A 23,966-nucleotide genomic window follows, 5' to 3' on the forward strand; every position below is an offset into this window, starting at 1 on the left:
ATCACAGTCCAAGTGCACATTCAGTGGAAATGTCCAGGTACATATCTAGGGTGCCGAGGCACTTTTGAGAACTGTGTTTGCCAGGAGATGTGATTACTTTTATTGGGATTTGTTTTAATCATTTGAATTGCTTGTCATCTCAATCCAACAAAGTACCTGGGGTGTTGTTGACCAACTCAACTTCAGTCTACTGGGCAAGCTGTCTTTCTGCTTTCCAAATTTTACGGTTCCCCTCAAATTTCCAAGAATCCTTTTACCGCTACCCCCCCCACCCCCATAGTGTTTAGTTTTCGCCTACATAGGGTACAGTTTGAGTTTTGGCCATTTGTGTTTCCACAAGAGCTTGTGCTAATCTATATATCCCTCCATCATTGATGTACCCTGGCTGCCAATGTTTAGATGGAGAACATGAGCAATCTTTAGCAGCACCTCCCGAACACTCCAGCAGCTCTCCCTAAAAGCACAAGTTGGATGGAATATTTCCATCCCATGCATCATCTGACTTAGAATATTCAATGCACTTTCATTACATCTTTCCACTTCAGGATAACATTGCACAGTCACACTGTTGAAATGTTCACCACGGAAGCTCTATGGGCAGAAAGGTTTTTTTATCTTATCAGCGCCAGCGAATTATTGTTCTTTCAAACTGGAGAACAATATGGAAATTGTCATCAAGGAGTTGGAGGTGATACAAGGCTGACATCAAACAGTTTACCAAGTCCATTTACTCAGGAAAACAAGTCAAGTGAAACATTGGAAGAACCAGATACTATTACAACCTTTCCTGATAAAGGCAGAATAATTTCGCCTTAAAATGCAAAGAATGAAGACCAGTTTCATGTAAATATAATCAATTTCAGACATTCGCAAGTTTGTTTGGCAGAATTATTCATTCATTTGCATTGCCTGACTGGATAGAACATTACAGCAATTTATGGATATACAGTAGGTTTTTCTAGTATGACTCATTCATCAGCCAACAACATAAGCTTATTGAGCAATTGAATGTAAAGAGGTGGAGATAGTTTAGAAAGATAAAGGGAGCTATTGCAAATAATGTAATTCCATGAAACAATTTGCTTGCTTTCAGTCATATGGTGTAAAAACAACATGCTGAGATGTACCAGTGGATACTGCATCAATAAAACTGATGGATATTGTGATGGCAGTGAAGATTGTTGGGATGGAGGAGATGAAGCCAACTGTGGTAGGTTCACTCGGAAATGCCATCATGCCCACAGTCTGGGTAAATTCCACTGTGACATCAACAATAAAAAATGTCAAATTCCCACTCAACTGAAACATCAGGCAACAGCAGGAAGGACATTCGTGCGATGATCTCAGCAGATCTAGCACCCACTCAACAAGAAATATTGAAACATATTTATTTTAGAATATATTTTTATTTATTTACATGATTATGATGTTTGTGCGTTAGAAATGTATGATGGGTGTGTGTGTGTGTGTGTGTGAGAAATGTATGATGGGTGTGCATGTGCGTGTGAGAAATGTATGAGAGATGTGTGTATGTGAGAAATGTATGATGGGTGTGTGTGTGTGAGAAAAGCATGATTGGGGTGTGTGTGTGAGAAATGTATGATGGATGTGTGTGTGAGAGAGAAATGTATGATGGGTGTGTGTGTATGTGTGTGAGAAATGAATGATGGATATGTGTGTGTGTGTGTGTGTGTGTGTGTGTGAGAAATGTATGATATGTGGGTGTGAGAAATGTTTGATGGGGTGCGTGTGTGAGAAATGTATGATGGGTATGTGTGCGAGAAGTGTATATTGGGTGTGTGGTTGTGAGAAATGTATGATGGGTGTGTACATGCGTGAGAGAAATGTATGATAGTTGTGTGTATGTGAGAAATGTATGATGGGGGTGTGTGAGAAGTGTATGATGGGTGTGAGAGTGTGTGTGAGAAATGTATGATTGGGGTGTGTATGTATGAGAAATGTATGATATGTGTGAGTGTGAGAGAAATGTAGGATGGGTGTGTGTGAGAAGTGTATGATGGGTGTGTGTATGTGTGAAAAGCATGATTGGGGTATGTGTGTATTTGTGTGTGTGTCTGTGAGAAATGTATGATATGTGTGTGAGAACTGTTTGATGGGGTGTGTGTGAGAAATGTATGATGGGTGTGTATATGTGAGAAATGTATGATGGGTGTGTGTGTGAGAAGTGTATGATAGGTGTGAGTGAGTGTGTGAGAAATGTATGATTGGGGTGTGTGTGTATGACAAATGTATGATAGGTGTGTGTGTGAGACAAATGTAGGATGGGGGTGAGTGTATGTGAGAAGTGTATGATGGGTATGTGTGAGAAATGTTGATGAGGTGTGTGTGAAAAATGTATGATGGGTATGTGTGAGAGAGAAAGGTATGATGGGGTGTGTGCATTTGTGTGTGTGTGAGAAATGCTTGAAGGGAGTGTTTTTGAGAGAAATGTATGAAGGGTGTGTGTGTGTGAAAGAAATGTATGATGGGTGTGTGTGTGAAAAATATATGATGGGTGTGTGTGAGAAGTGCATGATGGGTTTGTGTGTCTGAAATAAATGAATGATGGGTGTGTATGTGCGTGTGAGAAATGTATGATAGGTGTGTGTATGTGAGAAATGTATGATGGGTGTGTGTGTGAGAAGTATATGATGGGTGTGAGTGTGTTTGTGTGTGTGAGAAATGTTTTAATGGTGTTTGTGTGAGTAATGTATGATGGGTATGTAAGGGCGTGTGAGAAATGTATGATAGGAGTGTGTATGTGAGAAATGTATGATGGGTGTGTGAGAATTATATGATGGGTGTGAGTGTGTGTGTGAGAAAAGATATGATTGTGGTGTGTGTATGATAAATGTATGATGTGTGTTAGAGAGAAATATTTGAAGGGTGTGTGTGAATAATGTATGATGGGTGTGTGTGTGTGTGTGTGTGAGTAATGTATGATGGGTGTGTGAGTCAGAGAAATGTATGATGGTGTGTGTGTGTGAGAAGTCTATGATCCCCGTGTGTGTGAAAAATGTATGATGGTGTGTGTTAGACAAATGTATGATCGGTGTGTGTGTGAGAAGTGTATGATCCCTGTGTGTGTGAGAAATGTATGATGGGTGTTTGTATGTGAGAAATTAATGATGGGTGTGTGTCAGAGAAATGTATAATGGTGTGTGTGTGTGAGACAGATGTATGATGGTGTGTGTGTGAGAGAGAAATATTTGAAGGGTGTGTGTGAGAGAAATGTATGATGTGTGTGTGTGTGTGAGAGAAGTGTATGATGGCCGTGTGTGTGAGAAAAGTATGATGGGTGTGTGAGAGAAATGTATGATGGGTGTGTGTGTGAGAAGTGTATGATGGCCGTGTGTGTGAGAAAAGTATGATGGGTGTGTGTGAGTAATGTATAATGGGTGTGTGTGAGAAGAGTACGTTGGGTGTGAGTGTGTGTGTGAAATGTATGATGGGTGTGTGTGTGTGTGTGTGTGTGTGTGTGTGTGTGTGTGTGTGTGTGTGTGTGAGAAATGTAGGATGGGTGTGTGTGTATGTGAGAAGTGTATGATGGGTGTGTGTATGTGATAAATGTATGATAGGTGTGTGTGTGTGTGTGAGAGAGAGAGAGAGAGAAATGTATGATGGGTGTGTGTGAGAAATGTATGATGGGTGTGTGTTTGTGAGAAATGTATGATGTGGTGCGTGTGTGAGAAATGTATGATGGGTGTGTGAGTGAGAGAAATGTATGATGGTGTATCAGTGTGTGAGAAATGTATGATGTGGTGCATGTGTGAGAAATGTTCAGGGGTGTGTTTGTGAGAAATGTATGCTGTGATGTGTGTGTGAGAAATGTATGATATGTAGTTGTGAGAAATGTTTGATGGGGTGTGTGTGTGAGAAATGTATGATGGGTATGTGTGTGAGAAGTGTATGATGGGTGTGTGTATGTGTGAGAAATATATGATGGTTGTGTACGTGCGTTTGAGAAATGTATGACAGGTGTGTGTATGTGAGAAATGTATGATGGGTGTGTGTGAGAACTGTATGATCCCCGTGTGTATGAGAAATGTATGATAGGTGTGTGAGTGAGAGAAATGTAGGAGGGGTGTGTGTGTATGTGAGAAGTGTATGATGGCTGTGTGTGTATGTGATAAATGTATGATAGGTGTGCGTGTGTGTGTGTGAGAGAAATGTATGATGGGTGTGTGTGAGAAATGTTGAGGGCTGTGTTTGTGAGAAATGTATGAAGTGGTGCATGTGTGAGAAATGTATGATGGGTGTGTGAGCGAGAGAAATGTATGATGGTGTGTGTGTGTGAAATGTTTGATGGATATGTGTGTGTGTGAAAATCATGATTGGGGTGTCTGTGTGTAAGAAATGTATGATATGTAGGTGTGAGAAATGTTTGATGTGTGTGTGTGAGAAATGTATGATGGGTATGTGTGTGAGAAGTGTATGATGGGTGTATGTATGTGTGAGAAATGTATGATGGTTGTGTACGTGCGTGTGAGAATGTATGACAGGTGTGTGTATGTGAGAAATGTATGATGGGTGTGTGTGAGAACTGTATGATCCCCGTGTGTATGAGAAATGTATGATGGGTGTGTGTGTGAGAAGCGTATGATGGCCGTGTGTATGAGAAATATATGATGTGTGTGTGTGTGAAATGTATGATGAGTGTGTGTGTGTGTGTGTGTGTGTGTGAGTGTGTGTGTGTGTGTGTGCGTGTGTATGTGTGTGTGTGAGTGAGATATTTGTTTGTGAGAAATGTATGATGGGTGTGTGTGCGTTTGTGTGTGTGTGAGAAATGTTTGAAGGGAGTGTTTTTGAGAGAAATGTATGTAGGGTGTGTGTGTGTGAAAGAAATGTATGATGGGTGTGTGTGTGAAAAATATATGATGGGTGTGTGTGAGAAGTGTATGATGGGTTTGTGTGTCTGAAATAAATGAATGATGGGTGTGTATGTGCGTGTGAGAAATGTATGATAGGTGTGTGTATGTGAGAAATGTATGATGGGTGTGTGTGTGAGAAGTATATGATGGGTGTGAGTGTGTTTGTGTGTGTGAGAAATGTTTTAATGGTGTTTGTGTGAGTAATGTATGATGGGTATGTACGGGCGTGTGAGAAATGTATGATAGGAGTGTGTATGTGAGAAATGTTTGATGGGTGTGTGAGAATTATATGATGGGTGTGAGTGTGTGTGTGAGAAAAGATATGATTGTGGTGTGTGTATGATAAATGTATGATGTGTGTGTTAGAGAGAAATATTTGAAGGGTGTGTGTGAATAATGTATGATGTGTGTGTGTGTGTGTTTGTGTGTGTGTGTGTGTGTGTGTGTGTGTGTGAGTAATGTATGATGGGTGTGTAAGTCAGAGAAATGTATGATGGTGTGTGTGTGTGAGAAGTGTATGATCCCCGTGTGTGTGCAAAATGTATGATGGGTGTGTGTTAGACAAATGTATGATCGGTGTGTGTGTGTGAGAAGTGTATGATCCCTGTGTGTGTGAGAAATGTATGATGGGTGTTTGTATGTGAAAAATGTATGATGGGTGTGTGTCAGAGAAATGTATAATGGTGTGTGTGAGTGAGACAGATGTATGATGGTGTGTGTGTGAGAGAGAAATATTTGAAGGGTGTGTGTGAGAGAAATGTATGATGTGTGTGTGTGTGTGAGAAGTGTATGATGGCCGTGTGTGTGAGAAAAGTATGATGGGCGTGTGTGAGTAATGTATAATGGGTGTGTGTGAGAAGAGTACGTTGGGTGTGAGTGTGTGTGTGAAATGTATGATGGGTGTGTGTGTGTGTGTGTGTGTGTGCGTGTGTGTGTGTGTGTGAGAAATGTATGATGGGTGTGTATGAGAACTGTATGATCCCCGTGTGAGTGAGAAATGTATGATGGGTGTGTGTGTGAGAAGTGTATGATGGCCGTGTGTATGAGAAATGTATGATAGGTGTGTGAGTGAGAGAAATGTAGGATGGGTGTGTGTATGTGAGGTGTATGATGGGTGTGTGTATGTGATAAATGTATGATAGGTGTGTGTGTGTGTGTGTGTTTGTGTGTGTGTGAGAGAGAGAGAGAGAGAGAAATGTATGATGGGTGTGTGTGAGAAATGTTGAGGGGTGTGTTTGTGAGAAATGTAAGATGTGGTGCGTGTGTGAGAAATGTATGATGGGTGTGTGAGTGAGAGAAATGTATGATGGTGTGTCTGTGTGTGAGAAATGTATGATGTGGTGCATGTGTGAGAAATGTTGAGGGGTGTGTTTGTGAGAAATGTATGATGTGGTGTGTGTGTGAGAAATTAATGATGGGTGTGTGTGTGTGAGAAATGTATGATATGTAGGTGTGAGAAATGTTTGATGGGGTGTGTGTGAGAAATGTATGATGGGTATGTGTGTGAGAAGTGTATGATGGCCGTGTGTATGAGAAATATATGTGTGTGTGTGTGAGAAATGTATGATGAGTGTGTGTGTGTGTGTGTGTGTGTGTGTGTGTGTGTGTGTGTGTGAGTGAGTCAGATATGTGTTTGTGAGAAATGTATGATGGGTGTGTGTGAGAAATGTTGAGGGGTGTGTTTGTGAGAAATGTATGATATGTAGGTGTGAGAAATGTTTGATGGGGTGTGTGTGAGAAATGTTTGATGGGGTGTGTGTGAGAAATGTATGATGGGTATGTGTGTGAGAAGTGTATGATGGCCGTGTGTATGAGAAATATATGTGTGTGTGTGAGAAATGTATGATGAGTGTGTGTGTGTGTGTGTGTGTGTGTGTGTGAGTGAGTCAGATATGTGTTTGTGAGAAATGTATGATGGGTGTGTGTGCGTTTGTGTGTGTGTGAGAAATGTTTGAAGGGTGTGTGTGTGTGAAAGAAATGTATGATGGGTGTGTGTGTGAAAAATGTATGATGGGTGTGTGTGAGAAATGTTGAGGGGTGTGTTTGTGAGAAATGTATGATGTGGTGCGTGTGTGAGAAATATATGATGGGTGTGTGAGTGAGAGAAATGTATGATGGTGTGTCTGTGTGTGAGAAATGTATGATGTGGTGCATGTGTGAGAAATGTTGAGGGGTGTGTTTGTGAGAAATGTAAGATGTGGTGCGTGTGTGAGAAATGTATGATGGGTGTGTGAGTGAGAGAAATGTATGATGGTGTGTCTGTGTGTGAGAAATGTATGATGTGGTGCATGTGTGAGAAATGTTGAGGGGTGTGTTTGTGAAAAATGTATGATGTGGTGTGTGTGTGTGAGAAATTAATGATGGGTGTGTGTGTGAGAAATGTATGATGGTGTGTGAGAGAAATGTATGATGGGTGTGTGTGTGAGAAGTGTATGATGGCCGTGTGTGTATGTGATAAATGTATGATAGGTGTGTGTGTGTGTGTGTGTGTGTGTGTGTGTGTGTGTGTGTGTGTGTGGGTGTGTTGTAGTAATGTATAATGGGTGTGTGTGAGAAGAGTACGTTGGGTGTGAGTGTGTGTGTGAAATGTATGATGGGTGTGTGTGTGTGTGTGTGTGTGTGTGTGTGTGAAATGTATGATGGGTGTGTGTGAGAACTGTATGATCCCAGTGTGAGTGAGAAATGTATGATGGGTGTGTGTGTGAGAAGTGTATGATGGCCGTGTGTATGAGAAATGTATGATAGGTGTGTGAGTGAGAGAAATGTAGGATGGGTGTGTGTATGTGAGAAGTGTATGATGGATGTGTGTATGTGATAAATGTATGATAGGTGTGTGTGTGTGTGTGTGTGAGAGAGAGAGAGAGAGAGAAATGTATGATGGGTGTGTGTGAGAAATGTTGAGGGGTGTGTTTGTGAGAAATGTATGATGTGGTGCGTGTGTGAGAAATGTATGATGGGTGTGTGAGTGAGAGAAATGTATAATGGTGTGTCTGTGTGTGAGAAATGTATGATGTGGTGCATGTGTGAGAAATGTTCAGGGGTGTGTTTGTGAGAAATGTATGATGTGGTGTGTGTGTGAGAAATGTATGATGGGTGTGTGTGTGTGTGTGAAATGTATGATATGTAGGTGTGAGAAATGTTTGATGGGGTGTGTGTGTGAGAAATGTATGATGGGTATGTGTGTGAGAAGTGTATGATGGCCGTGTGTATGAGAAATATATGATGTGTGTGTGAGAAATGTATGATGTGTGTGTGTGTATGTGTGTGTGTGAGTGAGATATGTGTTTGTGAGAAATGTATGATGGGTGTGTGTGCGTTTGTGTGTGTGTGAGAAATGTTTGAAGGGAGTGTTTTTGAGAGAAATGTATGAAGGGTGTGTGTGTGTGAAAGAAATGTATCATGGGTGTGTGTGTGAAAAATATATGATGGGTGTGTGCGAGAAGTGTATGATGGGTGTGTGTATGTGAGAAATGTATGATGGGTGTGTGTGTGAGAAGTATATGATGGGTGTGAGTGTGTTTGTGTGTGTGAGAAATGTTTTAATGGTGTTTGTGTGAGTAATATATGATGGGTATGTACGGGCGTGTGAGAAATGTATGATAGGAGTGTGTATGTGAGAAATGTATGATGGGTGTGTGAGAATTATATGATGGGTGTGAGTGTGTGTGTGAGAAAAGATATGATTGTGGTGTGTGTATGATAAATGTATGATGTGTGTGTTAGAGAGAAATATTTGAAGGGTGTGTGTGAATAATGTATGATGGGTGTGTGTGTGTGTGTGAGTTATGTATGATGGGTGTGTGAGTCAGAGAAATGTATGATGGTGTGTGTGTGTGAGAAGTGTATGATCCCCGTGAGTGTGAAAAATGTATGATGGGTGTGTGTCAGAGAAATGTATAATGGTGTGTGTGTGTGAGATAGATGTATGATGGTGTGTGTGTGAGAGAGAAATATTTCAAGGGTGTGTGTGTGAGAAATGTATGATGTGTGTGTGTGTGAGAAGTGTATGATGGCCGTGTGTGTGAGAAAAGTATGATGGGTGTGTGAGAGAAATGTATGATGGGTGTGTGTGTGAGAAGTGTATGATGGCCGTGTGTGTGAGAAAAGTATGATGGGTGTGTGTGAGTAATGTATAATGGGTGTGTGTTAGAAGAGTACGTTGGGTGTGAGTGTGTGTGTGAAATGTATGATGGGTGTGTGTGTGTGTGCGCGCGTGTGTGTGTGTGTGTGTGTGTGTGTGAGAGAAATGTATGATGGGTGTGTGTGAGAAATGTATGATGGGTGTGTGTGAGAACTGTATGATCCCCGTGTGTGTGAGAAATGTATGATGGGTGTGTGTGTGAGAAGTGTATGATGGCCGTGTGTATGAGAAATGTATGATAGGTGTGTGAGTGAGAGAAATGTAGGATGGGTGTGTGTATGTGAGAAGTGTTTGATGGGTGTGTGTATGTGATAAATGTATGATAGGTGTGTGTGTGTGTGTGTGAGAGAGAGAGAGAGAGAAATGTATGATGGATGTGTGTGAGAAATGTTGAGGGGTGTGTTAGTGAGAAATGTATGATGTGGTGCGTGTGTGAGAAATGTATGATGGGTGTGTGAGTGAGAGAAATGTATGATGGTGTGTCTGTGTGTGAGAAATGTATGATGTGGTGCATGTGTGAGAAATGTTCAGGGGTGTGTTTGTGAGAAATGTATGATGTGGTGTGTGTGTGAGAAATGTATGATGGGTGTGTGTGTGTGAGAAATGTATGATATGTAGGTGTGAGAAATGTTTGATGGGGTGTGTGTGTGAGAAATGTATGATGGGTATGTGTGTGAGAAGTGTATGATGGCCATGTGTATGAGAATTATATGATGTGTGTGTGTGAGAAATGTATGATGTGTGTGTGTGTGTGTGTGTGTGTGTATGTGTGTGTGTGAGTGAGATATGTTTTTGTGAGAAATGTATGATGGGTGTGTGTGCGTTTGTGTGTGTGTGAAAAATGTTTGAAGGGAGTGTTTTTGAGAGAAATGTATGAAGGGTGTGTGTGTGTGAAAGAAATGTGTGATGGGTGTGTGTGTGAAAAATATATGATGGGTGTGAGTGTGTTTGTGTGTGTGAGAAATGTTTTAATGGTGTTTGTGTGAGTAATGTATGATGGGTATGTACGGGCGTGTGAGAAATGTATGATAGGAGTGTGTATGTGAGAAATGTATGTTGGGTGTGTGAGAATTATATGATGGGTGTAAGTGTGTGTGTGAGAAAAGATATGATTGTGGTGTGTGTATGATAAATGTATGATGTGTGTGTTAGAGAGAAATATTTGAAGGGTGTGTGTGAATAATGTATGATGGGTGTGTGTGTGTGTGTGTGTGAGTAATGTATGATGGGTGTGTGAGTCAGAGAAATGTATGATGGTGTGTGTGTGTGAGAAGTGTATGATCCCCGTGTGTGTGAAAAATGTATGATGGGTGTGTGTCATAGAAATGTATAATGGTGTGTGTGTGTGAGACAGATGTATGATGGTGTGTGTGTGAGAGAGAAATATTTGAACGGTGTGTGTGAGAGAAATGTATGATGTTGTGTGTGTGAGAAGTGTATGATGGCCGTGTGTGTGAGAAAAGTATGATGGGTGTGTGAGAGAAATGTATGATGGGTGTGTGTATGAGAAGTGTATGATGGCCGTGTGTGTGAGAAAAGTATGATAGGTGTGTGTGAGTAATGTATAATGGGTGTCTGTGAGAAGAGTACGTTGGGGTGAGTGTGTGTGTGAAATGTATGATGGGTGATTGGTGTGTGTGTGTGTGTATGTGTGTGTGAGAGAGTGAGAAATGTATGATGGATGTGTGTGTGTGAAAAGCTTGATTGGTGTGTGTGTGTATGTGTGTGTGTGTGAGTGAGAAATGTTTGAAGGGTGTGTGTGAGAGTAATGTATCATGGGTGTGTGTATGAGAAGTGTATGATGACTGTGTGTGTGAGAAATGTATGATGGGTGTGCGTGTGTGTGTGTGAGTCAGAGAAATGTATGAAGTTGTGTGTGTGATAGTGAAATGTATGATGGTGTGTGTATGTGTGTCTGTGTGTGCGTGTGTGAGAGAGAAATGTATGATTGATATGTGTGTGTGTATGTGAGAAATGCATGATTGGGGTGTGTGTATTGGAAATATATGATAGGTGTGAGTGTGAGAGAAATATAGGATGGGTGTGAGTGTATGTGTGAAGTGTTTGATGGATGTGTGTATGTGTAAATGTCTGATAGGTGTGTGTGTGTATATTAGAGAAATGTATGATGGGTGTGTGTGATAAATGTTGATGTGTTTGTATGGGTGAGAATTGTGTGATGAGTGTGTGTGTGCATGTGAGAATTGTTTGATGGGTATGTGTGTGTGAGAAATGTATGATGGGTGAGTGTGTGTGTATGTGTGTGTGTGTGAGAGAGAGATAAGTGTTTGTGAGAAATGTATGATGGGTGTGTGTGAGTAATGAATGATGTGTGTGTGTGTGTGTGTGTGTGTGTGAGAAATGTATTATGGGTGTTTGAGTCAGATTAATGTATGATGGTGTGTGTATGAGGGAGAAATGTATGACAGTGTGTGTGTGTGTGAGAGAGAGAGAGAAATGTATGATGGATGTGTGTGTGTGAAAAGCATGATTGGTTTGTGTGTGTGCATGTATGTGTGTGTGAGTGAGAAATGTTTGAAGGGTGTGTGTGAGCGAAATGTATCATGGGTGTGTGTATGAGAAGTGTATGATGACTGTGTGTGTGAGAAATGTATGATGGGTGTGCGTGTGTGTGTGTGTGATTCAGATAAATGTATGATGTTTTGTGTGTGATAGAGAAATGTATGATGGTGTGTGTGTGTCTGTGTGTGCGTGTGTGAGAGAGAAATGTATGATTGATGTGTGTGTATGAAAAGCATGATTAGTGTGTGTGTGTATGTGAGAAATGTATGTTAGGTGTGTGAGAATTATATGATGGGTGTAAGTGTGTGTGTGAGAAAAGATATGATTGTGGTGTGTGTATGATAAATGTATGATGTGTGTGTTAGAGAGAAATATTTGAAGGGTGTGTGTGAATAATGTATGATGGGTGTGTGTGTGTGTGTGTGTGTGTGTGTGTGAGTAATGTATGATGGGTGTGTGAGTCAGAGAAATGTATGATGGTGTGTGTGTGTGAGAAGTATATGATCCTCGTGTGTGTGAAAAATGTATGATGGGTGTGTGTTAGACAAATGTATGATTGGTGTGTGTGTGAGAAGTGTATGATCCCTGTGTGTGTGAGAAATGTATGATAGGTGTTTGTATGTGAGAAATGTATGATGGGTGTGTTTCAGAGAAATGTATAATGGTGTGTGTGTGAGAGACAGATGTATGATGGTGTGTGTGTGAGAGAGAAATATTTGAAGGGTGTGTGTGAGAGAAATGTATGATGGGTGTGTGTGTGAGAAGTGTATGATGGCAGTGTGTGTGAGAAAAGTATAATGGGTGTGTGTGAGAAGAGTACATTGGGTGTGAGTGTGTGTGTGAAATGTATGATGGGTGTGTGTGTGTGTGTGTGTGTGTGTGTGTGTGTGAGAAATGTATGATGGGTGTGTGTCAGAACTGTATGATCCCCATGTGTGTGAGAAATGTATGATGGGTGTGTGTTCGTTTGTGTGTATGTGAAAAATGTTTGAAGGGAGTGTTTTTGAGAGAAATGTATGAAGGGTGTGTGTGTGTGAAAGAAATGTGTGATGGGTGTGTGAGTGAAAAATATATGATGGGTGTGAGTGTGTTTGTGTGTGTGAGAAATGTTTTAATGGTGTTTGTGTGAGTAATGTATGATGGGTATGTACGGGCGTGTGAGAAATGTATGATAGGAGTGTGTATGTGAGAAATGTATGTTGGGTGTGTGAGAATTATATGATGGGTGTAAGTGTGTGTGTGAGAAAAGATATGATTGTGGTGTGTGTATGATAAATGTATGATGTGTGTGTTAGAGAGAAATATTTGAAGGGTGTGTGTGAATAATGTATGATGGGTGTGTGTGTGTGTGTGTGTGTGTGAGTAATGTATGATGGGTGTGTGAGTCAGAGAAATGTATGATGGTGTGTGTGTGTGAGAAGTGTATGATCCCTGTGTGTGTGAAAAATGTATGATGGGTGTGTGTCATAGAAATGTATAATGGTGTGTGTGTGTGAGACAGATGTATGATGGTGTGTGTGTGAGAGAGAAATATTTGAAGGGTGTGTGTGAGAGAAATGTATGATGTTGTGTGTGTGAGAAGTGTATGATGGCCGTGTGTGTGAGAAAAGTATGATGGGTGTGTGAGAGAAATGTATGATGGGTGTGTGTATGAGAAGTGTATGATGGCCGTGTGTGTGAGAAAAGTATGATGGGTGTGTGTGAGTAATGTATAATGGGTGTGTGTGAGAATAGTACGTTGGGTGTGAGTGTGTGTGTGAAATGTATGATGGGTGATTGGTGTGTGTGTGGGTGAGAAATGTATGACAGTGTGTGTGTGTGGGGGTGGGTGTGTGTGTGTGTGAAAGAGAGAGAGAAATGTATGATGGATGTGTGTGTGTGAAAAGCATGATTGGTGTGTGTGTGTATGTGTGTGTGTGAGTGAGTAATGTTTGAAGGGTGTGTGTGAGAGTAATGTATCATGGGTGTGTGTATGAGAAGTGTATGATGACTGTGTGTGTGAGAAATGTATGATGGGTGTGCGTGTGTGAGTCAGAAATGTATGAAGTTGTGTGTGTGATAGTGAAATGTATGATGGTGTGTGTATGTGTGTCTGTGTGTGCGTGTGTGAGAGAGAAATGTATGATTGATATGTGTGTGTGTATGTGAGAAATGCATGATTGGGGTGTGTGTATGGGAAATATATGATAGGTGTGAGTGTGAGAGAAATATAGGATGGGTGTGAGTGTATGTGTGAAGTGTTTGATGGATGTGTGTATGTGTAAATGTCTGATAGTTGTGTGTGTGTGTATATTAGAGAAATGTATGATGGTGTGTGTGTGTGAGAAGTGTATGATCCCTGTGTGTGTGAAAAATGTATGATGGGTGTGTGTCATAGAAATGTATAATGGTGTGTGTGTGTGAGACAGATGTATGATGGTGTGTGTGTGAGTGAGAAATATTTGAAGGGTGTGTGTGTGAGAAGTGTATGATGGCCGTGTGTGTGAGAAAAGTATGATGGGTGTGTGTGAGTAATGTATAATGGGTGTGTGTGAGAAGAGTACATTGGGTGTGAGTGTGTGTGTGAAATGTATGATGGGTGTGTGTGTATGTGAGAAGTGTATGATGGGTGTGTGTATGTGATAAATGTATGATGGGTGTGTGTGTGTGTGTGTGTGTGTGTGTGTGTGTGTCAGAACTGTATGATCCCCATGTGTGTGTGAAACATATGATGTGTGTGTGTGTGTGTGTGTGTGTGTGTGTGTGTGTGTGTGTGAGAGAGAGAGAGAGAGAGAGAGAGAGAGAGAATAATGTATGATGGGTGTGTGTGAGAAATGTTGAGGGGTGTGTTTGTGAAAAATGTATGATGTGGTGCGTGTGTGAGAAATGTATGATGGGTGTGTGAGTGAGAGAAATGTATGATGGTGTGTGTGTGTGTGCGTGTGAGAAATATTTGATGGATATGTATGTGTGTGTGAAAATCATGATTGGGGTGTCTGTGTGTGAGAAATGTACGATATGTAGGTGTGAGAAATGTTTGATGTGGTATGTGTGTCAGAAATGTATGATGGGTATGTGTATGAAAAGTGTATAATGGGTGTGTGTATGTGTGAGATATGTATGATGGTTGTGTACGTGCGTGTGAGAAATGTATGACAGGTGTGTGTATGTGAGAAATGTATGATGGGTGTATGTGAGAACTGTATGATCCCCATGTGTATGAGAAATATATGATGTGTGTGTGTGTGTGTGTGTGTGTGTGTGTGCGTGTGTGCGTGTGCATGTGTGAGAAATGTATGATGGGAGTGTGTGTATATATGTGTGTGAGAGAGAGAGATATGTGTTTGTGAGAATGTATGATGGGTGTGTGTGTGTTTGTGTGTGTGAGAGAAATGTTTGTAGGGTGTGTGTGAGAGAAATGTATGATGTGTGTGAGTCAGAAAAATGTATGATGGTGTGTGTATGAGGGAGAAATGTATGACAGTGTGTGTGTGTGGGGGTGGGTGTGTGTGTGTGTGAAAGAGAGAGAGAAATGTATGATGGATGTGTGTGTGTGAAAAGCATGATTGGTGTGTGTGTGTGTATGTGTGTGTGAGAGAGTGAGAAATGTATGATGGATGTGTGTGTGTGAAAAGCTTGATTGGTGTGTGTGTGTATGTGTGTGTGTGAGTGAGAAATGTTTGAAGGGTGTGTGTGAGTGTAATGTATCATGGGTGTGTGTATGAGAAGTGTATGATGACTGTGTGTGTGAGAAATGTATGATGGGTGTGCGTGTGTGTGTGTGTGAGTCAGAGAAATGTATGAAGTTGTGTGTGTGATAGTGAAATGTATGATGGTGTGTGTATGTGTGTCTGTGTGTGCGTGTGTGAGAGAGAAATGTATGATTGATGTGTGTGTGTATGTGAGAAATGCATGATTGGGGTGTGTGTATGGGAAATATATGATAGGTGTGAGTGTGAGAGAAATATAGGATGGGTGTGAGTGTATGTGTGAAGTGTTTGATGGATGTGTGTATGTGTAAATGTCTGATAGGTGTGTGTGTATATTAGAGAAATGTATGATGGGTGTGTGTGATAAATGTTGATGTGTATGTATGGGTGAGAATTGTGTGATGAGTGTGTGTGTGCATGTGAGAATTGTTTGATGGGTATGTGTGTGTGAGAAATGTATGATGGGTGAGTGTGTGTGTATGTGTGTGTGAGAGAGAGATAAGTGTTTGTGAGAAATGAATGATGTGTGTGTGTGTGTGTGTGTGTGTGAGAAATGTATTATGGGTGTTTGAGTCAGATTAATGTATGATGGTGTGTGTATGAGGGAGAAATGTATGACAGTGTGTGTGTGTGTGTGTGTGTGTGAGAGAGAGAGAGAGAAATGTATGATGGATGTGTGTGTGTGAAAAGCATGATTGGTTTGTGTGTGTGTATGTATGTGTGTGTGAGTGAGAAATGTTTGAAGGGTGTGTGAGCGAAATGTATCATGGGTGTGTGTATGAGAAGTGTATGATGACTGTGTGTGTGAGAAATGTATGATGGGTGTGCGTGTGTGTGTGTGTGTGTGATTCAGAGAAATGTATGATGTTTTGTGTGTGATAGAGAAATGTATGATGGTGTGTGTGTGTCTGTGTGTGCGTGTGTGAGAGAGAAATGTATGATTGATGTGTGTGTATGAAAAGCATGATTGGTGTGTGTGTGTATGTGAGAAATGTATGTTGGGTGTGTGAGAATTGTATGATGGGTGTGAGTGTGTGTGTGAGAAATGCATCATCGGGGTGTGTGACAAATGTTTGATGCGTTGTGTGTGTGAAAAATATATGATGGTTGAGTGCCTGAGATGTGTATGATGGGTGTGTGTGTGTGAGAAATATAGGATGGGTGTGTGTGTGTTTGTGTGTGTGTGTGAGAAATGTTTGAAGGGTGTGTGTGAGAGAAATGTATGATGGGTGTGTGTTTATGAGAAATATATGATAGGTGTGTGTGAGAGAAATATAGGATGGGTGTGAGTGTATGTGAGAAGTGTTTGATGGATGAGTGTATGTGTAAATATCTGATTGGTGTGTGTGTATATTAGAGAAATGTATGATGGGTGTGTGTGATAAATGTTAATGTGTATGTGTGGGTGAGAATTGTGTGATGGGTGTGGGTGTGTGTGTGTGAGAAATGAATGATGGAGGTGTGTGCATGAGTGTGTGAGAAATGTAGAATGGGTGTGTGTGTGCACGTGAGAATTGTTTGATGGGTATGTGTGTGTGAGAAATGTATGATGGGTGAGTGTGTGTGTATGTGTGTGTGTGTATGTGTGTGTGTGAGAGAGAGATAAATGTTTGTGAGAAATGTATGATGGGTGTGTGTGAGTAATGAATGATGTGTGTGTGTGTGTGTGTGCGTTTGTGTGTGTGTGTGTGTGAGAAATGTATTATGGGTGTGTGAGTCAGAAAAATGTATGATGGTGTGTGTGAGAGAGAAATATTTGAAGGGTGTGTGTGAGAGAAATGTATGATGTGTGTGTGTGTGTGCATTTGTGTGTGTGTGTGTGAGAAATGTATTATGGGTGTGTGAGTCAGAAAAATGTATGATGGTGTGTGTATGAGGGAGAAATGTATTACAGTATGTATGTGTGTGTGTGTGTGTGTGTGTGTGTGTGTGTGTTTGTGTGTGGTGAGAGAGAGAAATGTATGATGGATGTGTATGTGTGAAAAGCATGATTGGTGTGAGTGTGAGAGAAATGTAGGATGGGTGTGAGTGTATGTGAGAATTGTATGATGGCTGTGAGTATGTATGTGAGAAATGTATGATTGGGGTGTGTGTGTATTGGAAATTTATGATAGGTGTGAGTGTGAGAGAAATGTATGATGGGTGTGTTTGTGCGTGGGAGAAATGTATTATAGGTGTGTGTGAGAAATGTATGACGGGTTGTGTGTGTGAGAAATACATGATCGCTGTGTGTGTGAAAAATGTATGATGGGTGTGTGTTAGACAAATGTATGATTGGTGTGTGTGTGAGAAGTGTATGATCCCTGTGTGTGTGAGAAATGTATGATAGGTGTTTGTATGTGAGAAATGTATGATGGGTGTGTTTCAGAGAAATGTATAATGGTGTGTGTGTGAGAGACAGATGTATGATGGTGTGTGTGTGAGAGAGAAATATTTGAAGGGTGTGTGTGAGAGAAATGTATGATGGGTGTGTGTGTGAGAAGTGTATGATGGCAGTGTGTGTGAGAAAAGTATAATGGGTGTGTGTGAGAAGAGTACATTGGGTGTGAGTGTGTGTGTGAAATGTATGATGGGTGTGTGTGTGTGTGTGTGTGTGTGTGTGTGTGTGTGAGAAATGTATGATGGGTGTGTGTCAGAACTGTATGATCCCCATGTGTGTGAGAAATGTATGATGGGTGTGTGTTCGTTTGTGTGTATGTGAAAAATGTTTGAAGGGAGTGTTTTTGAGAGAAATGTATGAAGGGTGTGTGTGTGTGAAAGAAATGTGTGATGGGTGTGTGAGTGAAAAATATATGATGGGTGTGAGTGTGTTTGTGTGTGTGAGAAATGTTTTAATGATGTTTGTGTGAGTAATGTATGATGGGTATGTACGGGCGTGTGAGAAATGTATGATAGGAGTGTGTATGTGAGAAATGTATGCTGGGTGTGTGAGAATTATATGATGGGTGTAAGTGTGTGTGTGAGAAACGATATGATTGTGGTGTGTGTATGATAAATGTATGATGTGTGTGTTAGAGAGAAATATTTGAAGGGTGTGTGTGAATAATGTATGATGGGTGTGTGTGTGTGTGTGTGTGTGTGTGTGTGAGTAATGTATGATGGGTGTGTGAGTCAGAGAAATGTATGATGGTGTGTGTGTGTGAGAAGTGTATGATCCCTGTGTGTGTGAAAAATGTATGATGGGTGTGTGTCATAGAAATGTATAATGGTGTGTGTGTGTGAGACAGATGTATGATGGTGTGTGTGTGAGAGAGAAATATTTGAAGGGTGTGTGTGAGAGAAATGTATGATGTTGTGTGTGTGAGAAGTGTATGATGGCCGTGTGTGTGAGAAAAGTATGATGGGTGTGTGAGAGAAATGTATGATGGGTGTGTGTATGAGAAGTGTATGATGGCCGTGTGTGTGAGAAAAGTATGATGGGTGTGTGTGAGTAATGTATAATGGGTGTGTGTGAGAATAGTACGTTGGGTGTGAGTGTGTGTGTGAAATGTATGATGGGTGATTGGTGTGTGTGTGGGTGAGAAATGTATGACAGTGTGTGTGTGTGGGGGTGGGTGTGTGTGTGTGTGAAAGAGAGAGAGAAATGTATGATGGATGTGTGTGTGTGAAAAGCATGATTGGTGTGTGTGTGTATGTGTGTGTGTGAGTGAGTAATGTTTGAAGGGTGTGTGTGAGAGTAATGTATCATGGGTGTGTGTATGAGAAGTGTATGATGACTGTGTGTGTGAGAAATGTATGATGGGTGTGCGTGTGTGAGTCAGAAATGTATGAAGTTGTGTGTGTGATAGTGAAATGTATGATGGTGTGTGTATGTGTGTCTGTGTGTGCGTGTGTGAGAGAGAAATGTATGATTGATATGTGTGTGTGTATGTGAGAAATGCATGATTGGGGTGTGTGTATGGGAAATATATGATAGGTGTGAGTGTGAGAGAAATATAGGATGGGTGTGAGTGTATGTGTGAAGTGTTTGATGGATGTGTGTATGTGTAAATGTCTGATAGTTGTGTGTGTGTGTATTAGAGAAATGTATGATGGGTGTGTGTGATAAATGTTGATGTGTATGTATGGGTGAGAATTGTGTGATGAGTGTGTGTGTGCATGTGAGAATTGTTTGATGGGTATGTGTGTGTGAGAAATGTATGATGGGTGAGTGTGTGTGTGTGAGAGAGAGATAAGTGTTTGTGAGAAATGTATGATGGGTGTGTGTGAGTAATGAATGATGTGTGTGTGTGTGTGAGAAATGTATTATGGGTGTTTGAGTCCGATTAATGTATGATGGTGTGTGTATGAGGGAGAAATGTATAATGGTGTGTGTGTGAGAGACAGATGTATGATGGTGTGTGTGTGAGTGAGAAATATTTGAAGGGTGTGTGTGTGAGAAGTGTATGATGGCCGTGTGTGTGAGAAAAGTATGATGGGTGTGTGTGAGTAATGTATAATGGGTGTGTGTGAGAAGAGTACATTGGGTGTGAGTGTGTGTGTGAAATGTATGATGGGTGTGTGTGTATGTGAGAAGTGTATGATGGGTGTGTGTATGTGATAAATGTATGATGGGTGTGTGTGTGTGTGTGTGTGTGTGTGTGTGTGTGTCAGAACTGTATGATCCCCATGTGTGTGTGAAACATAAGATGTGTGTGTGTGTGTGTGTGTGTGTGTGTGTGTGTGTGTGTGTGTGTGAGAGAGAGAGAGAGAGAGAGAGAGAGAGAATAATGTATGATGTGTGTGTGTGAGAAATGTTGAGGGGTGTGTTTGTGAAAAATGTATGATGTGGTGCGTGTGTGAGAAATGTATGATGGGTGTGTAAGTGAGAGAAATGTATGATGGTGTGTGTGTGTGTGCGTGTGAGAAATATTTGATGGATATGTATGTGTGTGTGAAAATCATGATTGGGGTGTCTGTGTGTGAGAAATGTACGATATGTAGGTGTGAGAAATGTTTGATGTGGTATGTGTGTCAGAAATGTATGATGGGTATGTGTATGAAAAGTGTATAATGGGTGTGTGTATGTGTGAGATATGTATGATGGTTGTGTACGTGCGTGTGAGAAATGTATGACAGGTGTGTGTATGTGAGAAATGTATGATGGGTGTATGTGAGAACTGTATGATCCCCATGTGTATGAGAAATGTATGATGGATGTGTGTGTGAGAAGTGTATGATGGCCGTGTGTATGAGAAATATATGATGTGTGTGTGTGTGTGTGTGTGTGCGTGTGTGCGTGTGCATGTGTGAGAAATGTATGATGGGAGTGTGTGTATATATGTGTGTGAGAGAGAGAGATATGTGTTTGTGAGAATGTATGATGGGTGTGTGTGTGTTTGTGTGTGTGAGAGAAATGTTTGTAGGGTGTGTGTGAGAGAAATGTATGATGTGTGTGAGTCAGAAAAATGTATGATGGTGTGTGTATGAGGGAGAAATGTATGACAGTGTGTGTGTGTGGGGGTGGGTGTGTGTGTGTGTGAAAGAGAGAGAGAAATGTATGATGGATGTGTGTGTGTGAAAAGCATGATTGGTGTGTGTGTGTGTATGTGTGTGTGAGAGAGTGAGAAATGTATGATGGATGTGTGTGTGTGAAAAGCTTGATTGGTGTGTGTGTGTATGTGTGTGTGTGAGTGAGAAATGTTTGAAGGGTGTGTGTGAGTGTAATGTATCATGGGTGTGTGTATGAGAAGTGTATGATGACTGTGTGTGTGAGAAATGTATGATGGGTGTGCGTGTGTGTGTGTGTGAGTCAGAGAAATGTATGAAGTTGTGTGTGTGATAGTGAAATGTATGATGGTGTGTGTATGTGTGTCTGTGTGTGCGTGTGTGAGAGAGAAATGTATGATTGATGTGTGTGTGTATGTGAGAAATGCATGATTGGGGTGTGTGTATGGGAAATATATGATAGGTGTGAGTGTGAGAGAAATATAGGATGGGTGTGAGTGTATGTGTGAAGTGTTTGATGGATGTGTGTATGTGTAAATGTCTGATAGGTGTGTGTGTATATTAGAGAAATGTATGATGGGTGTGTGTGATAAATGTTGATGTGTATGTATGGGTGAGAATTGTGTGATGAGTGTGTGTGTGCATGTGAGAATTGTTTGATGGGTATGTGTGTGTGAGAAATGTATGATGGGTGAGTGTGTGTGTATGTGTGTGTGAGAGAGAGATAAGTGTTTGTGAGAAATGAATGATGTGTGTGTGTGTGTGTGTGTGTGTGAGAAATGTATTATGGGTGTTTGAGTCAGATTAATGTATGATGGTGTGTGTATGAGGGAGAAATGTATGACAGTGTGTGTGTGTGTGTGTGTGTGTGAGAGAGAGAGAGAGAAATGTATGATGGATGTGTGTGTGTGAAAAGCATGATTGGTTTGTGTGTGTGTATGTATGTGTGTGTGAGTGAGAAATGTTTGAAGGGTGTGTGAGCGAAATGTATCATGGGTGTGTGTATGAGAAGTGTATGATGACTGTGTGTGTGAGAAATGTATGATGGGTGTGCGTGTGTGTGTGTGTGTGTGATTCAGAGAAATGTATGATGTTTTGTGTGTGATAGAGAAATGTATGATGGTGTGTGTGTGTCTGTGTGTGCGTGTGTGAGAGAGAAATGTATGATTGATGTGTGTGTATGAAAAGCATGATTGGTGTGTGTGTGTATGTGAGAAATGTATGTTGGGTGTGTGAGAATTGTATGATGGGTGTGAGTGTGTGTGTGAGAAATGCATCATCGGGGTGTGTGACAAATGTTTGATGCGTTGTGTGTGTGAAAAATATATGATGGTTGAGTGCCTGAGATGTGTATGATGGGTGTGTGTGTGTGAGAAATATAGGATGGGTGTGTGTGTGTTTGTGTGTGTGTGTGAGAAATGTTTGAAGGGTGTGTGTGAGAGAAATGTATGATGGGTGTGTGTTTATGAGAAATATATGATAGGTGTGTGTGAGAGAAATATAGGATGGGTGTGAGTGTATGTGAAAAGTGTTTGATGGATGAGTGTATGTGTAAATATCTGATTGGTGTGTGTGTATATTAGAGAAATGTATGATGGGTGTGTGTGATAAATGTTAATGTGTATGTGTGGGTGAGAATTGTGTGATGGGTGTGTGTGAGAAATGAATGATGGAGGTGTGTGCATGAGTGTGTGAGAAATGTAGAATGGGTGTGTGTGTGCACGTGAGAATTGTTTGATGGGTATGTGTGTGTGAGAAATGTATGATGGGTGAGTGTGTGTGTATGTGTGTGTGTGTATGTGTGTGTGTGAGAGAGAGATAAATGTTTGTGAGAAATGTATGATGGGTGTGTGTGAGTAATGAATGATGTGTGTGTGTGTGTGTGTGCGTTTGTGTGTGTGTGTGTGTGAGAAATGTATTATGGGTGTGTGAGTCAGAAAAATGTATGATGGTGTGTGTGAGAGAGAAATATTTGAAGGGTGTGTGTGAGAGAAATGTATGATGTGTGTGTGTGTGTGCATTTGTGTGTGTGTGTGAGAAATGTATTATGGGTGTGTGAGTCAGAAAAATGTATGATGGTGTGTGTATGAGGGAGAAATGTATTACAGTATGTATGTGTGTGTGTGTGTGTGTGTGTGTGTGTGTTTGTGTGTGGTGAGAGAGAGAAATGTATGATGGATGTGTATGTGTGAAAAGCATGATTGGTGTGAGTGTGAGAGAAATGTAGGATGGGTGTGAGTGTATGTGAGAATTGTATGATGGCTGTGAGTATGTATGTGAGAAATGTATGATTGGGGTGTGTGTGTATTGGAAATTTATGATAGGTGTGAGTGTGAGAGAAATGTATGATGGGTGTGTTTGTGCGTGGGAGAAATGTATTATAGGTGTGTGTGAGAAATGTATGACGGGTTGTGTGTGTGAGAAATACATGATCGCTGTGTGTGTGAGAAGTGTATGATGGGTGTGTGTGTGAGAGAAATATAGGATGGGTGTGTGTGTTTGTGAAAAGCATGATTGGTGTGTGTGTGTGTTTGTGAGAGAAATGTATGATGGGTGTGTGTGTGTGTTTGTGTGTGTGACAAATTTGTGATGGGTGTTTGTGTGCACACGTGCCAATGTGTTTGTGTCTTTTAGTGAGTGTGTATGCATGTGTATTTGTTTGTGTGTGAGTGTGCATGTATTGTGCATATGCATGTGTGTTTGTGTTGGATGTTCATATTTGTGTGTGTGTGCATGTGTGTGTATGTGGGTGTGTGTTTGTGTGTAAGTGTGTGTGTGTTTGTGTGTATGTGTGTGTGAGAGAAATGTTTGAAGGGTGTGTGTGAGAGAAATGTATGATGGGTGTGTGTGTAAGGAGTGTATGATCCCCGTGTGATGAGAAAAGTATGATGGATGTGTGTGTGTGGGAAATGTATAATGGGTGTGTGAGTGAGAGAAATGTATGATGGTGTGTGTGAGAGAGAAATGTATGATGGTTTGTGTGTGTGAGAAATGTATGATTGGTGTGAGTGTGAGAGATATTTAGGATGTTAGTGAGTGTATGTGAGAATTGTATGACGGATGTGAGTGTGTGTGTGAGAAATGTATGATTGGGGTGTGTGTGTATTGGAAATTTATGATAGGTGTGAGTGTGAGAAAAATGTATGATGGGTGTGTATGTGTGTGGGAGAAATGTATGATGGGTTGTGTGTGTGAGAAAACATGATGGGTGTGTGTGAGAAGTGTATGATGGGTGTGTGTGTGTGAGAAATGTATGATGTGTGTGTGAGAACTGTTTGATTGTTTTTTTGTGTGAGAAATGTATAATGGGTGTGT

The 23,966-nt window shown here is 40.9% G+C and overlaps 1 protein-coding gene across 3 annotated transcripts in view; it reads left to right on the top strand.

Annotated features, from left to right (window-relative positions):
- LOC138749995 (transmembrane protease serine 6-like) overlaps nucleotides 1–23,966 on the top strand; it is a 125,976-nt gene that overhangs the window by 52,965 nt on the left and 49,045 nt on the right. For all 3 annotated transcript variants that reach the window (XM_069912132.1, XM_069912131.1, XM_069912133.1), the window contains exon 7: nucleotides 1,094–1,210. In XM_069912132.1, the coding sequence (XP_069768233.1) occupies nucleotides 1,094–1,210 (117 nt within the window). The remainder of the gene's footprint in view (nucleotides 1–1,093; nucleotides 1,211–23,966) is intronic.

This window comes from Narcine bancroftii, chromosome 14 (genome assembly GCF_036971445.1).
Source record: "Narcine bancroftii isolate sNarBan1 chromosome 14, sNarBan1.hap1, whole genome shotgun sequence".
Lineage (NCBI taxonomy): Eukaryota > Metazoa > Chordata > Chondrichthyes > Torpediniformes > Narcinidae > Narcine > Narcine bancroftii.